At 43.2% G+C, this 16,228-nt stretch overlaps 1 protein-coding gene across 3 annotated transcripts in view; it reads left to right on the forward strand.

Moving 5' to 3' along the window:
• The window catches only part of LOC124717019 (interference hedgehog-like), a 597,210-nt gene that overhangs the window by 454,219 nt on the left and 126,763 nt on the right, over positions 1-16,228 (forward strand). For all 3 annotated transcript variants that reach the window (XM_047243672.1, XM_047243673.1, XM_047243674.1), the window contains exon 2: positions 4,865-4,956. In XM_047243672.1, the coding sequence (XP_047099628.1) occupies positions 4,878-4,956 (79 nt within the window). In that variant the 5' untranslated portion in view covers positions 4,865-4,877. The remainder of the gene's footprint in view (positions 1-4,864; positions 4,957-16,228) is intronic.

Consider the following 16,228-nt stretch of genomic DNA (forward strand, 5'->3'; position numbering starts at 1 on the left):
CACTCTCACCCCTATTGCGCGATATCACGAAACGGGCTGCCATTCTTTGCGCTTTTTCGATGTCCTCCGTCAATCCTACCTGGTACCGCGCAGCAATATTCCAGCAGAGGACGGACAAGTGTAAAGGTGCGTTTACACTGCGATTTGTATCGGCACATGTATGAGATACATGTATATGCGACTTTGCGACATGTATCGCGACTTGTATGAGTTGACAAGTATCAACCTGCTACATGTATGAGCGCGCGTTTACACTGGTTGATATGTATCACTCTGCGATAGCTTCCGACGACGATTTGGAAGATTTCACATTTTTATGTGCTGATACACTTGCTCTTTTGGAAGATGATAGGAAGAAAAGGCGGGAGGAAGCGTAGATGATGGCACAGAGAGTTTCTCGCGAATTAACGCTAGAGGATGGCGCATATTTTAGAAATTATGTTAGGATGAGTATGGAGGATTTCCGCGGTTTGTTGTCACTTGTGGCTCCTCTTGTGTCCAAAACCAACACAAACTTTCGGGAAGCGATTCCACCAGAGGATCAGTTGGCAGTAACACTCCGTTTTTTAGCCACTGGGGATTCCTCGTAAAACGAAGATTTCATGACAAAACATTTGCATTGTCGCGCGATTGCTAATGCCAACGTCTCACACACGATTGTCGGCATCCGTTGTCAACATTATCACGCGAGGCCGCCGGAATAATAGCAAAACATTGATATACGTGCCAGATGCATGAAAAAATTATATAATGTATTACATACTCTGATATATATATAAAACTTTTACCTTCACTTCTTGGCATAAAACTTGCACAATGGCCTCGCAAACACGAAGAATAATGTTGCATATGGCACTTTTTGATATTCTATGCAGATACATTAACTACGAAACGACAGTCGGCACCTTCAAAACTCAAACAGCCGCCAAAGAGCCTGGTACTACGCATGCGCTAATCGTCGAAATAAGCGGCAGTCGACAAGACGACAGGAAATGATAGTACTGCGCATGCGCGAGTTCTACAAATGTCGCTCATACATGTCGCGTATATGGCCAAAAAGCGATATACAAAATGTATACGCGACATGTATGAGCTCGAGGTTCCGCTTACAAGTTCCGTGAATTTTTGTATGTGGTGATGTATCGCGACATGTCAAATTGACATGTCGCTCATACATGTCGCGATACATGTATCCCAGTGTAAACGTACCTGAATGTAGGCTGTCTCTTTAGTGGATTTGTCGCATCTTCTAAGTGTTCTGCCAACAAAGCGCAGTCTTTGTTTCGCCTCCCCCACAATATTATCTATGTGGTCTTTCCAGTTTAAGTTTCTCGTAATTGTAATTCCTAGGTATTTAGTCGAATTGACAGCCCTTAGATCTGTGCAATTTATCGGATACCCAAAATTTATCGGATTTCTTTTAGTACGCATATGGACGACCTCGCACTTTTCTTTGTTTAGTGCTATGTGCCACTTTTTGCACCATACAGAAATTCTCCCTAGATCATTTTGCAATTGGAATTGATCGTCTGATGATTTTACTAGACGGTAAATTACAGCGTCATCTGCAGACAATCTAAGGGGGCTGCTCAGATTATCACCTAGATCATTTGTGTGAATCAGGAACAGCAGAGGGCCTACGACACTACCTTGCGGGACGCCAGATATCACTTCTGTTTTGCTCAATGATTTACCGTCTATCACTACGAACTGTGACCTCTCTGAGAGGAAATCACGAATCCAGTCACACAACTGAGACGATGCTCCATATGCACGCAGTTTGATTAATAGTCGCTTGTGAGGAACGGTATCAAAAGCCTTCTGGAAATCTAGGAATATGGAATCGATCGGAGATCCCTTGTCGACAGCACTCATTACTTCATAGGAATAAAGAACTAGCGGCGTTGCACAAGTACGATATTTTCTGAATCCGTGTTGGTTATTTATCAATAAGTCATTTTCTTCAAGGTGATTCATAATGTTCGAGTACAGTATATGCTCCAAAATCCTACTGGAAATTGAGGGCAGTGATATGGGTCTGTAATTCCATGGATTACTCCTATTTCCTTTCTTGAATATTGGCGTGACCTGTGCTACTTTCCGGTCTTTAGGAACAGATCTTTCGTCAAGTGAGCGGTTGCATATGATTGCTAAGAAAGGCGCTATTGTGTCCGCATACTCCGAAAGGAGTATACCATGTGGACCGGAAGACTTGCCTTTGTTAAGTGATTTGAGTTGTTTCGTAACACCTAAGATATCTACTTTTATGTCTCTCATGCGAATAACTGTTCTGGTTTTGAATTCTGGAATATTTGCTTCGTCTTATTTCGTGAAGGAATTACGGAAAACTGTATTTAGTAATTCCGCTTTAGTGGCTCCACCATCGGTAACATTTCCGTCGGTATCGCTCAGTAACGCTAGTGATTGCTTTTTGGTTCTGGTGTACTTTACATACGACCGGAATCTCTTTGGGTTTTCTGCCGCATTTTGAGACAATATTTCATTGTGGAAACTACGATGCGGCTTTGAAATTTTTCTTCGGAGGAGAGGTGATGTGGCGCCACTGCATGGATTGCTGTTTTGTTTTCGGTTCGAAGTGATGAACCCACGAAATATTATAAATGCTATTTCTGAAATGAAAGGGAAGCAGTGGTTGGGAAAGGAGTGAGACAGGGTTGTAGCCTCTCTCCGATGTTATTCAATCCGTATACAGAGCAAACAGTAAAGGAAATAAAAGAAAAATTCGGAGTAGGTATTAAAATTCATGGGTAAAAACTTTGAGGTTCGCCGATGACGTTGTAATTCTGTCAGAGACAGCAAAGGACTTGGAAGAGCAGTTGAACGGAATGGACAGTGTCTTGAAAGGAGGATATAAGATGAACATCAACAAAAGCAAAACGAGGATAATGGAATGTAGTGAAATTAAATCGGGTGATGCTGAGGGGATTAGATTAGGAAATGAGACACTTAAAGTAGTAAAGGAGTTTTGCTATTTAGGGAGTAAAATAACTGATGATGGTCGAAGTAGAGAGGATATAAAATGTAGACTGGCAATGGCAAGGAAATCGTTTCTGAAGAAGAGAAATTTGTTAACATCGAGTATAGATTTAAGTGTCAGGAAGTCGTTTCTGAAAGTATTTGTATGGAGTGTAGCCATGTATGGAAGTGAAACGTGGACGATAACCAGTTTGGACAAGAAGAGAATAGAAGCTTTCGAAATGTGGTGCTACAGAAGAATGCTGAAGATAAGGTGGGTAGATCACGTAACTAATGAGGAGGTATTGAATAGGATTGGGGAGAAGAGAAGTTCGTGGCACAACTTGACTAGAAGAAGGGATCGGTTGCTAGGACGTGTTTTGAGGCATCAAGGGATCACAAATTTAGCATTGGAGGGCAGCGTGCAGGGTAAAAATCGTAGAGGGAGACCAAGAGATCAATACACTAAGCAGATTCAGAAGGATGTAGGTTGCAGTAGGTACTGGGTGATGAAGAAGCTTGCACAGGATAGAGTAGCATGGAGAGCTGCATCAAACCAGTCTCAGGACTGAAGACCACAACAACATATTTCTGTTTATATATTTTTGCCGAACAGATTGGATTTATAAAGAACAAATTTATTTGCTTAAATAATAGGGCTACATGTTTCATCGTTTGTGACGATGTTCGAGAAAAAATTGTCACGGATCAGCCTCGTAACACGGAAGCAATTCCGCACAGACGACCCCTTCGTTGCTCTTTATTGGCTTCTGTTAGGCGACGAGGCACACACCTCTGATAATGCCAACTGGTGGACCAGTGTATCAGCACTACGAACCCAGTTGTTCAGCGACGTGTTTGATTGTGATTGTGGATCGCCTCGAAAGAGAGTGTCCGCACGTTCCAGCATTCTAGGAGTCACAGCTGTGTGCGGTCGGCTGGCACGCGTGAGATCGGACGGGTTTTCACGACCTTGTTGCCATTATGACAGACGCCTCGCGCAGCGACTCTCCGTGCTTTTGTTCACTGCCGGGTGTCCGTAGTCATTGTGCAAGCGCCAGTGAGAATATCTGCGATGCTCTGGTTTTCCGCCCAAAGAAACTCAATGACACCTCTGGTTGGAACGCACCTTAGTTACTCACGTTATTTTGAAGGCTATGTACAGTGCCGCTACTTATCGGAACTTCCTGATATTATAGGTAGGAGCTGAAGCGGGAATATTCCATGATGTCCAACAACAAATTGCGCATTTTTTTCACCCGAAATTGGCGGAGAAAAACACGTGTCGCATTACTTATTGAACGCCCTTCGTACATCTGAAGTTAGTTAACGTAAATTTGAGTTTGTTCTACTGCTTTTAGAGTAGTTCGAAATGAAACCACTTTTATGCAATTTTGTTGCAAAATTTATTAAATTATGGGCACATATTTGCTTGTTATTGAGGACTGTGATTTGTTTTCGGCATTATGAGTTTGTGGGAGTTTCGAGATATGGGACTGTGTCTATGCCAGTTTGCTTTATAAAATATCACCATAAATGATGGGTGGTCGAAAACGTGCTAGTGCTTCTGAAGTGAAACCATCTCCTTAAACTATTGATTGTTTACTGTTTCCCAGTTTTTTCTTGTTTTCGTTGCTTGCTGTGATAATAAAGGTTAGTTTTGTGAAAAATTTTAAAAATATATTCGAAAGAGAAACAACGACCTTAAAAGTATTGAATGTTTACTTTAAGCCGATTTCTTCTCGTATTCGTTGCCTACATTGATAATAAAGATACTTTCGCAAAAAATTTTGAAGTTATATGTTTTTCATGTTGCTGGGCTCAAAGTTTTTAAGATGTAGCAGACCTGGTACCACACTGCTGACGGCTTACTTTGTTGTGTTGGCAGGAATGCGGCCAGCATGGCGGTGTCGCAGGTGCTGTGGCGGCTGTCCGCCGCGCCTCTGCTGTTGGCGGCACTGACCGTCGTCCGCGCTGCAGGTGAGAGAGTAGCGACCGTCAGTTCAACTGTTCGATTGGCGTTCAAGATATGGTTACGAAAACTGTGGGAGGATGAAATTTTTGAAGAGAAGCAGGCCAACTCCAGAGATCGTTAAGATAATTATATTTTATTGTTCCATCTCAAATGTGAATTTTTAATTAGATTACATGTTTCGATCACTCTGGATCATCTTCAGATTGAAGTAGTTGCCCAGCGACCTGTCTGGTGTACTCATGACCATATATCGGAATGCTATAATAGGTTTGAAGACACACGCATGTGTTGTTGCCAAACGTTGTTGCTGACTTGGCCATTACACAGAAAAATTTTTTCACTATTGCAGAAACTTGTAGGTACAAACGTACTCGTGAGTGCGTCATTTGAGTGGGCGTCTTTCCTGAACAGTTTCTTCTCTTCTAAAGATTACTAAACTGTTACAGTGGCTCTACTGGTAGTAACAGTAATGGCTGAAGTTGCGGGATTTGCACTTCTTGTCTTCTTTTGTGTCATCAGTCTTCTCTATGGTTTGATGTGGCCATCAGGATTTTCTCTACTGTGCCAACCTCTTCATCTCACCCAACCCTCAATTATTAGTCCAATATACTCCAATCCTTATCTTCGGCTAGAACCAGGTATGGAGCGTGGGAAGATGTGGCCATCAGGATTTTCTCTACTGTGCCAACCTCTTCATCTCACCCAACCCTCAATTATTAGTCCAATATACTCCAATCTTTATCTTCGGCTAGAACCAGGTATGGAGTGTGGGAAGATGTGGCCATCAGGATTTTCTCTACTGTGCCAACCTCTTCATCTCACCCAACCCTCAATTATTAGTCCAATATACTCCAATCTTTATCTTCGGCTAGAACCAGGTATGGAGCGTGGGAAGATGTGGCCATCAGGATTTTCTCTACTGTGCCAACCTCTTCATCTCACCCAACCCTCAATTATTAGTCCAATATACTCCAATCTTTATCTTCGGCTAGAACCAGGTATGGAGCGTGGGAAGATGTGGCCATCAGGATTTTCTCTACTGTGCCAACCTCTTCATCTCACCCAACCCTCAATTATTAGTCCAATATACTCCAATCTTTATCTTCGGCTAGAACCAGGTATGGAGCGTGGGAAGATGTGGCCATCAGGATTTTCTCTACTGTCCCAACCTCTTCATCTCACCCAACCCTCAATTATTAGTCCAATATACTCCAATCTTTATCTTCGGCTAGAACCAGGTATGGAGTGTGGGAAGATGTGGCCATCAGGATTTTCTCTACTGTGCCAACCTCTTCATCTCACCCAATCCTCAATTATTAGTCCAATATACTCCAATCTTTATCTTCGGCTAGAACTAGGTATGGAGTGTGGGAAGATGTGGCCATCAGGATTTTCTCTACTGTGCCAACCTCTTCATCTCACCCAACCCTCAATTATTAGTCCAATATACTCCAATCTTTATCTTCGGCTAGAACCAGGTATGGAGCGTGGGAAGATGTGGCCATCAGGATTTTCTCTACTGTGCCAACCTCTTCATCTCACCCAACCCTCAATTATTAGTCCAATATACTCCAATCTTTATCTTCGGCTAGAACCAGGTATGAAGCGTGGGAAGATGTGGCCATCAGGATTTTCTCTACTGTCCCAACCTCTTCATCTCACCCAACCCTCAATTATTAGTCCAATATACTCCAATCTTTATCTTCGGCTAGAACCAGGTATGGAGTGTGGGAAGATGTGGCCATCAGGATTTTCTCTACTGTGCCAACCTCTTCATCTCACCCAATCCTCAATTATTAGTCCAATATACTCCAATCTTTATCTTCGGCTAGAACTAGGTATGGAGTGTGGGAAGATGTGGCCATCAGGATTTTCTCTACTGTGCCAACCTCTTCATCTCACCCAACCCTCAATTATTAGTCCAATATACTCCAATCTTTATCTTCGGCTAGAACCAGGTATGGAGCGTGGGAAGATGTGGCCATCAGGATTTTCTCTACTGTGCCAACCTCTTCATCTCACCCAACCCTCAATTATTAGTCCAATATACTCCAATCTTTATCTTCGGCTAGAACCAGGTATGGAGCGTGGGAAGATGTGGCCATCAGGATTTTCTCTACTGTGCCAACCTCTTCATCTCACCCAACCCTCAATTATTAGTCCAATATACTCCAATCTTTATCTTCGGCTAGAACCAGGTATGGAGCGTGGGAAGATGTGGCCATCAGGATTTTCTCTACTGTCCCAACCTCTTCATCTCACCCAACCCTCAATTATTAGTCCAATATACTCCAATCTTTATCTTCGGCTAGAACCAGGTATGGAGTGTGGGAAGATGTGGCCATCAGGATTTTCTCTACTGTGCCAACCTCTTCATCTCACCCAATCCTCAATTATTAGTCCAATATACTCCAATCTTTATCTTCGGCTAGAACTAGGTATGGAGTGTGGGAAGATGTGGCCATCAGGATTTTCTCTACTGTGCCAACCTCTTCATCTCACCCAACCCTCAATTATTAGTCCAATATACTCCAATCTTTATCTTCGGCTAGAACCAGGTATGGAGCGTGGGAAGATGTGGCCATCAGGATTTTCTCTACTGTGCCAACCTCTTCATCTCATCCAACCATCAACTATTAGTCCAATATACTCCAATCTTTATCTCCAGCTAGAACCAGGTATGGAGCATGGGAAGATGTGGCCATCAGGATTTTCCCTACTGTGCCAACCTCTTCATCTCACCCAACCCTCAATTATTAGTCCAATATACTCCAATCTTTATCTTCGGCTAGAACTAGGTATGGAGCGTGGGAAGATGTGGCCATCAGGATTTTCTCTACTGTGCCAACCTCTTCATCTCACCCAACCCTCAATTATTAGTCCAATATACTCCAATCTTTATCTTCGGCTAGAACCAGGTATGGAGCGTGGGAAGATGTGGCCATCAGGATTTTCTCTACTGTGCCAACCTCTTCATCTCACCCAACCCTCAATTATTAGTCCAATATACTCCAATCTTTATCTTCGGCTAGAACTAGGTATGGAGCATGGGAAGATGTGGCCATCAGGATTTTCTCTACTGTGCCAACCTCTTCATCTCACCCAACCCTCAATTATTAGTCCAATATACTCCAATCTTTATCTTCGGCTACAACCAGGTATGGAGCGTGGGAAGATGTGGCCATCAGGATTTTCTCTACTGTGCCAACCTCTTCATCTCACCCAACCCTCAATTATTAGTCCAATATACTCCAATCTTTATCTTCGGCTAGAAACAGGTATGAAGCGTGGGAAGATGTGGCCATCAGGATTTTCTCTACTGTGCCAACCTCTTCATCTCACCCAACCCTCAATTATTAGTCCAATATACTCCAATCTTTATCTTCGGCTAGAACCAGGTATGGAGCGTGGGAAGATGTGGCCATCACAATTTTCTCTACTGTGCCAACCTCTTCATCTCACCCAACCCTCAATTATTAGTCCAATATACTCCAATCTTTATCTTCGGCTAAAACCAGGCATGGAGCGTGGGAAGAGTCACTGATTAAATACCTTTGTGCTCGCTGTAATTAGTCTAATATTGTAGTCGTCAGAAGAGGGAAAAATAAAAGTGGCAGACCAAGAACGAAGTGCTCGGATTGAGAAGGGTGTAAGGCAATCTTTCGCCCCATACAGTTCACTCTATAGGATGTCCCAGAAGTGTTGTGTCAAGCTTCGATGGGTTGCAGTGGGTGTCTGAAGGAACAAATGGGGGATAGGAACCCATGCCCAGAAACGTAATCCAATGTCGCTAAAGAGCGTAGAAGTTATCGGCGCTGGCGCCTGCCACTAGGCAACCCCATCGCCAGCAATCGTGACTTTATACGCTGACGGATCCTATGCAGAACGTCTTACAATGTTGATTGTTATTCTGCAACTGCGATTGATTGTGACGATCGCCGGTCAAGAAGATGCAGGCCTGTGTAGACAGGCCTTGTCCGATATGAATGCGATGCTGTTTTCCCTCGGTTGATGACGATTTCGGACATGGGTTTCCATCCACAGTTTATTTTCCTCCTGTAACCATCTAAAATCTTCGATGGTTTTCGGTATACAGGAGAATAACACCACTTAGTGCCATACTGGTGTAGCATCCATGCTGTCACAGATATTGTTAATCTGGTAGACGTTTGGGACAATCTTCAGCCTATAGAAGTGGCTATTCATGATATTTGCGTAGGAAAGTGGGAAGCAGTAAAGTATCGTAAAATATGTCAAGTATCAAAATATCTGGCATCCAACGAATGCAGACTATTTAAGAGAAATCGAAAAGAGGATGCTGTCAACAGGGAATGGTAAGATATGAGCCAATCAACATCTCTCGACCGTGTGTTTTAGTTTCTAGAACATACATTTTTAAGATGCTTTAGCATGCTCGAAGGCAACCAAAACCATCAGGGATTCAGTTGCAGCTGTCAAAGGACTGTCAGTGAGATTGGGCAACACATTGTGGGAAAACAGAGAAAGCAAATTTTACTTATGGCCTGAACATTATACTTGTAAAATTGTACAAGAAAAAGGGCAATTAGAAAACTGAAACAGAAACAGATCGCCGACTGGAGTGGCCGAGCGGTTCTAACCGCTACAGTCTGGAACCGCGCGACCGCTACGGTCGCAGGTTCGAATCCTGCCTCGGGCATGGATGTGTGTGATGGCCTTAAGTTAGTTAGGTTTAAGTAGTTGTAAGTTCTAGGGGACTGATGACCACAGCAGTTAAGTCCCATAGTGCTCAGAGCCATTTGAACCAGAAACAGATCCACCATCGCAGTGCGGTTATTAGCTGAACGATCGCCTTCTAGATGCTAAACAAGATCTGCGAGGGCTATTCAGAAAGTAGGGAACGTTTTGGCATTAAAAAAAAAAACTAATTACAAGAAATACATTTTATTATATACATCTGAAAGAGCGACTGACATACTACTTTTCCACATATTCACCAAGCACATTGAGGCACTTATCATAGCGGTGGACAAGCTCTGAAAGACCTTCGTCGTAAAACTCTGCCGCCTGAGACTTCAACCAGTGAGTCACGCTCGCCTGGATTTCCGCGTCGTCATCAAAGCGCTGCGTTGCAAGCCAGTTCATCATCTTGGGAAACAAGTGGAAGTCGCTTGGTGCGTGATCGGGGCTGCAGGGCGGATGAGGGAAAATTTCCCATTTGAAAGAATAAAGGAGTTCTTTAGTGCGGTTTGCCGTGTGAGGTCGGGCATTGTCGTCCAAAAATAAAACTTTGGACGTCAGCTTTCCTCGGCGTTTGTTTTGAACTGCTCTTCTAAGGCTGTGCAAAGTTTGACAGTTCCGGGCACAATTTATGGCTGCTCTGCGTTCGAGAAAATCAATAACGAGCACACCTTGCCTATCCCAAAACACTGTAGCCATCAACTTCCTTGCTGGCAAGGTTTGCAAACATTTTCTTGTTTTTTTTGGGGTGGGGGTTGGGAGGTGGGGGGGGGGGGGGGGTTTGTGCGCCCCCACTCCATGGACTGTAATTTTGTGTCGCAACTGACGTGTTGCACCCAAGTGTCGTCACCAGTTACGATTTGATCCAGTAATGAATTACTATGTTTGTGGTAGGCGTCCAGAAATGTCAACGTTGCCCCCATTCGCTGTTCTTTATGGTTGGTGCTTTGTAAGCATTTTGGGCACCCATCGTGCACAAAATTTGTGGTAGCCTAGCTTTTGAGTGACAATTTCAAACAAAAAAGTCCGTGAAACTTGTGGAAAAGAAAGCGAAAGCTCCGTTATTGTGAAGCGACGGTTTTCACGAATCGTTTCATCAACTTCAGCGACAAGATCGTCAGTCACAATGCTCGGGCGTCCACTCTTCGTTTTTTCGTCCAGCGGCGTCAGACGTGATCGTTCCCTACTTTCTGAATAACCCTCGTATTACTACCTATCCAAAGCTACAAAAGCTGCGCTGAATTATTTCAGCTGTATGGCCAAAACTTCAGATTCTGAAACACTGTTATGAGGAGCAGGGTATGTCAACAACACAACAGGTAGAAGCGTAAAGTTCTTCTAAAAATAATTTTTGCACATTACGTACATAAGAAGTTGTGATATGGTATCAGATGTCTTTGTGGTCGTATGTTGTATTTTACACCATTCTAGAGGGTGTTACAAAAAGGTACGGCCAAACTTTCAGGAAACATTCCTCACACACAAATAAAGAAAAGATGTTATGTGGACATGTGTCCGGAAACGCTTAATTTCCATGTTAGAGCTCATTTTAGTTTCGTCAATATGTACTGTACTTCCTCGATTCACCGCCATCATTTCATACGGGATACTCAACCTGTGCTGCTAGAACATGTGCCTTTACAAGTACGACACAACATGTGGTTCATGCACGATGGAGCTCCTGCACATTTCAGTAGAAGTGTTCGTACGCTTCTCAACAACAGATTCGGTGAACGATGGATTGGTAGAGGCGAACCAATTCCATGGCCTCCACGCTCTCCTGACCTCAACCCCCTTGACTTTCATTTATGGGGGCATTTGAAAGCTCTTGTCTACGCAACCCCGGTACCAAATGTAGAGACTATTCGTGCTCGTATTGTGGACGGCTGTGATACAAAACGCCATTCTCCAGGGCTGCATCAGCGCATCAGGGATTCCATGCGACGGAGGGTGGATGCATGTATCCTAGCTAACGGAGGACATTTTGAACATTTCCTGTAACAAAGTGTTTGAAGTCACGCTGGTACGTTCTGTTGCTGTGTGTTTCCATTCCATGATTAATGTGATTTGAAGTAATAAAATAATAAAATGAGCTCTAACATGGAAAGTAAGCGTTTCCGGACACATGTCCACATAACATATTTTCTTTCTTTGTGTGTGAGGAATGTTTCCTGAAAGTTTGGCCGTACCTTTTTGTAACACCCTGTATAAACTCCTCATTTAACATCAATGTTAAAAACATCGAACATTACTGTCGGCCATCCAGGTTTAGACGTAGATGATAAAACTCGAAATCTATATCGATGCCTTCCATAAATAGCACATCTCTGGACTACTACTCCCCTATCATGTCCTTCGATTCTTATAACGTACTCGGGGTACTGTAGTAAAGTTCGCGACAATCCAGAACGTTTTTGACACCGCTTCTCAGAGGTAGCATTCAATGAAATTGTGTGTTTGGCATATCGTCTCTATTGTTTGACTGAATTTGTGATTTCCTGTCATAATGTTCACTCTTGGAATTAATTGCCAGGAAGTCGTAGCGTGAAACAGAAATGATGTCTGGCATTCTCCAACGAACTCTTACAAGCCCTCAACTGGTCTTGATCTGTAGTTTGGAGACAGTCTGAGTAGCCTTGTTAAACTATTAGCAGTCGATGACGTCGTTTAAAGTCTAGTAAAATCATCCGAAGTCCAAAAGGAATTGCACAATGTCAGGTCGTCCACATGATAAGTAATACAAATTTAATAGTTGTAGGTTCAGCTAAATATCTAGGGGTTGTAATTACAAACAACTTAAATTGCAACCATCACGTAGAAAATGTTGTGGGGAAGGCAAACCAAAGATTGCGCTTAGAAGGTGCGACAGATCTTTTTAAACAGACTGCCTGTAGTGGGGGGGAGGGGGGTCTCCCACTATCCTTTAAATAATCAGTCTTCCTACCTGGATAGGTTTCAGGTTGTCTGCCCCTATCTCTGCGATGGTAGATACTGGTTTAGCCGACAAAAGCAGCGTTGACGAAAATTCAACTAAGTACGTGTCACACAAAGACCACATAACTCAAGTCCATGGGCAATAACTGAAAGTTAGGTAAACTATCGAGTTTTCGGGATTCTTGCATGACTCGTTTAAAAATGTCTAAAATTTCCTTTAAGTTGGTTTTCTGTATTTAGAACACGGAAAATGACTATCAGAATCGTATTTAATATCCCGACATCAGTATGCAATATTACTGACCGCTTTTGTTACAAGTTTACACCCGAAAACAGCCAGAAGATATTTAGTCCGACCCGATAATTTGAACGTCCTAAACAATCACTGACCCACGACTACCTGCGAGTTAACTCATTCAATCGGTTTCCTCTAAAGAAATGCTCGCCATAGTGTCTCATTATCTGCACGAAACACGCCACGCGGACTTTATGTTCGACATGAAATTTTCACACTCAAATATCCCCTAAAGTAAACCACTCACAAAGCTTTAACTTTCACAAAATACTCAAAACTGTAGTCGCTTTCCGTCAACGACACGAGAACTGATCAAACGCGCGAATTTATTCATTTTGCAACAAATTTGATGAGCGCTGTTTGATGTAGATGTTTACAAGAAAACTGTTATCGAGCGACTATCTCGACTCATAGATCTGAGGCACAAAGCCGTACTTAAACGCGCGGAAATGGCTATCAAGTCCTATTCAAATGGTTCATATGGCTCAGAGCGCTATGGGACTTAACATCTGAGGTCATCAGTCCCTTGAACTTAGAACTACTTAAGCCTAACTAATCTAAGGACATCACACACATCCATGCCCGAGGCAGAATTCGAAGCTGCGACCGTAGCAGTCGCGTGGTTCCGGACTGAAGCGCCTAGAACCGCTCGGCCACAGCGGCCGGCCAAGTCATATTGGCTAGTGTGTCAAGCAGCGAATCAGACCATTTCGAGCTCTTCTAGATTTGCGGTATTTGTAATGCCAGATTACCACAAGTAATTTAGACTAGAAATGTCGTAATTCCCAAACTAAATAAAATTTAATGAAAACAAAATACGATTCCTTTCGACAAAATAAATTACTAATAAATTTAATACTCAACGCCCCTTCTGACAAGCTTTTACAAAATCAAGCTCACGCAGACATATGTCACAAATTAGTCTATTGCACAACTTTCTGACGCATCCATTTACATAGTTTTAAATAAAATATCACATTCTCACTTTACGCATACCCTCCATTCACTCTCTCAGCCTCTCCAGAACACTCGCACAACCACAACAGGATGAAATAATAATTTTCCAAAGTTTTTAATTATGTCACAAGTAAGTGGTAATGAAACTAAAGTAAATTCCAGAAAATTAGATTATATGAACCTATCCTCTTGGGTGTACTTTCAATTCATACTATAGACGAATAAATTACAGTTCCTAACTCAGTATCACAATGTCAGCACGGTTATTATGTGTTTCAGTTAAAAATTGATATCTCCGAAAGTACTGAAGTTATTGATTTGAAATTTTAACAGTGAGGTTGTCAGAATTAAATTTTCACTTTCTAGCGGAATGTGCGTTGATATGAAACTTCCTAGCATATAAAAACTGTGTGTGGGACCAGGACACGAACTCGGGACCTTTGCCTTTCGCGGGCATATGCTCTACCATCTGAGCTACCTAGGCACGACTCATGACCCCTCCTTCAGGTTTAATTCCGACAGCAACTCGTCTCGTACCGTTTAAACTTCACAGAAGCTCTCCTGCAGACCTTGCAGAACTACCACTCCTGGGAGAAAGGATATTGTGGAGACATGGCTTAGCCACAGCCTTGGGGATGTTTCCAGAATTAAATTTTCACTCTGCATCGGAGTGTGCGCTGATATGAAACTTCCTAGCCGATTAAAACTGGGTGCCGGACCGAGACTCGAACTCGGGACTTTGGCCTTTCTCGGGCAAGTGTTGTATGGTTGTGCTGATTTTTATCCACTTGACAACTTGGTGTGAGGTTCAACGTAAAATGAACACATTGCACAAGAAAAAGATTTTTAAGACCTGAAGACAACAGCAAAGTCCGTTCAAAACTGGTTGTCTTAGACAAATAAATATTTGTGTAAAATGCGTGTTTAAACCACCATCAGCGAAAGGCAAAGGTCCCGAGTTCGAGTCTCGGTCCAGTACAGTTTTAATCTGTCAAGAAGTTTCACATCAGCGCACACTCCGCTGCAGAGTGAAAATCTCATTCTGAAAACATCCCCTAGGCTGTGGCTAATTGTCTCCGCAGTATCCTTTCTTCCAGCAGTGCTAGTTCTGCAAGGTTCGCAGAAGAGCTTCTGTGAAGTTTGGAAGGTGGGAGACGAGGTACTGTCGGAATTAAAGCTGTGAGGACGGGTCGTGAGTCGTGCTTGGGTAGCTCAGTTGGTAGAGCACTTGCCCGCTAAAGGCAAAGGTCCCAAGTTCGAGTCTCGGTCCGGCACACAGTTTTAATCTGTCAAGAAGTTTCATATCAGCGGACACTCCGCTGCAGAGTGAAAATTTCGTTCTGGATTACATTTATCATTACTTAAATAATGTGTAGATCATGTCACGAATATCAATAACCAATAATAACAAGCGTACACGTACCAGTCCTGATCTACTCTCTGCTCTGTGTACGCTTGTTACTAGTATGTTTGCTTCTGACAGTTCTGTGTCGTATATTGATATTCATGACGTGCCCTACACATTATTTAAGTAACAACAAATGTGATGTTGTGGGTTAGACCATTTTAATCCTTATCCGTGAAGATGACCCATGACTTAAACCGGTCGATATTTGGGTTTAAAATAAAAGCAGCTGATGGTTTAACACGCATTTTATATATTACTTGACGGCTGTTGATAGACACCTTCCAAATATTTAAAAAAATGTTTTATACTACACTCCTGGAAATTGAAATAAGAACACCGTGAATTCATTGTCCCAGGAAGGGGAAACTTTATTGACACATTCCTGGGGTCAGATACATCACATGATCACACTGACAGAACCACAGGCACATAGACACAGGCAACAGAGCATGCACAATGTCGGCACTAGTACAGTGTATATCCACCTTTCGCAGCAATGCAGGCTGCCATTCTCCCGTGGAGACGATCGTAGAGATGCTGGATGTAGTCCTGTGGAACGGCTTGCCATGCCATTTCCACCTGGCGCCTCAGTTGGACCAGCGTTCGTGCTGGACGTGCAGACCGCGTGAGATGACGCTTCATCCAGTCCCAAACATGCTCAATGGGGGACAGATCCAGAGATATTGCTGGCCAGGGTAGTTGACTTACACCTTCTAGAGCACGTTGGGTGGCACGGGATACATGCGGACGTGCATTGTCCTGTTGGAACAGCAAGTTCCCTTGCCGGTCTAGGAATGGTAGAACGATGGGTTCGATGACGGTTTGGATGTACCGTGCACTATTCAGTGTCCCCTCGACGATCACCAGTGGTGTACGGCCAGTGTAGGAGATCGCTCCCCACACCATGATGCCGGGTGTTGGCCCTGTGTGCCTCGGTCGTATGCAGTCCTGATTGTGGCGCTCA

The sequence above is a fragment of the Schistocerca piceifrons genome, chromosome 9 (assembly GCF_021461385.2).
Source record: "Schistocerca piceifrons isolate TAMUIC-IGC-003096 chromosome 9, iqSchPice1.1, whole genome shotgun sequence".
NCBI classification, from domain to species: Eukaryota; Metazoa; Arthropoda; class Insecta; order Orthoptera; family Acrididae; genus Schistocerca; species Schistocerca piceifrons.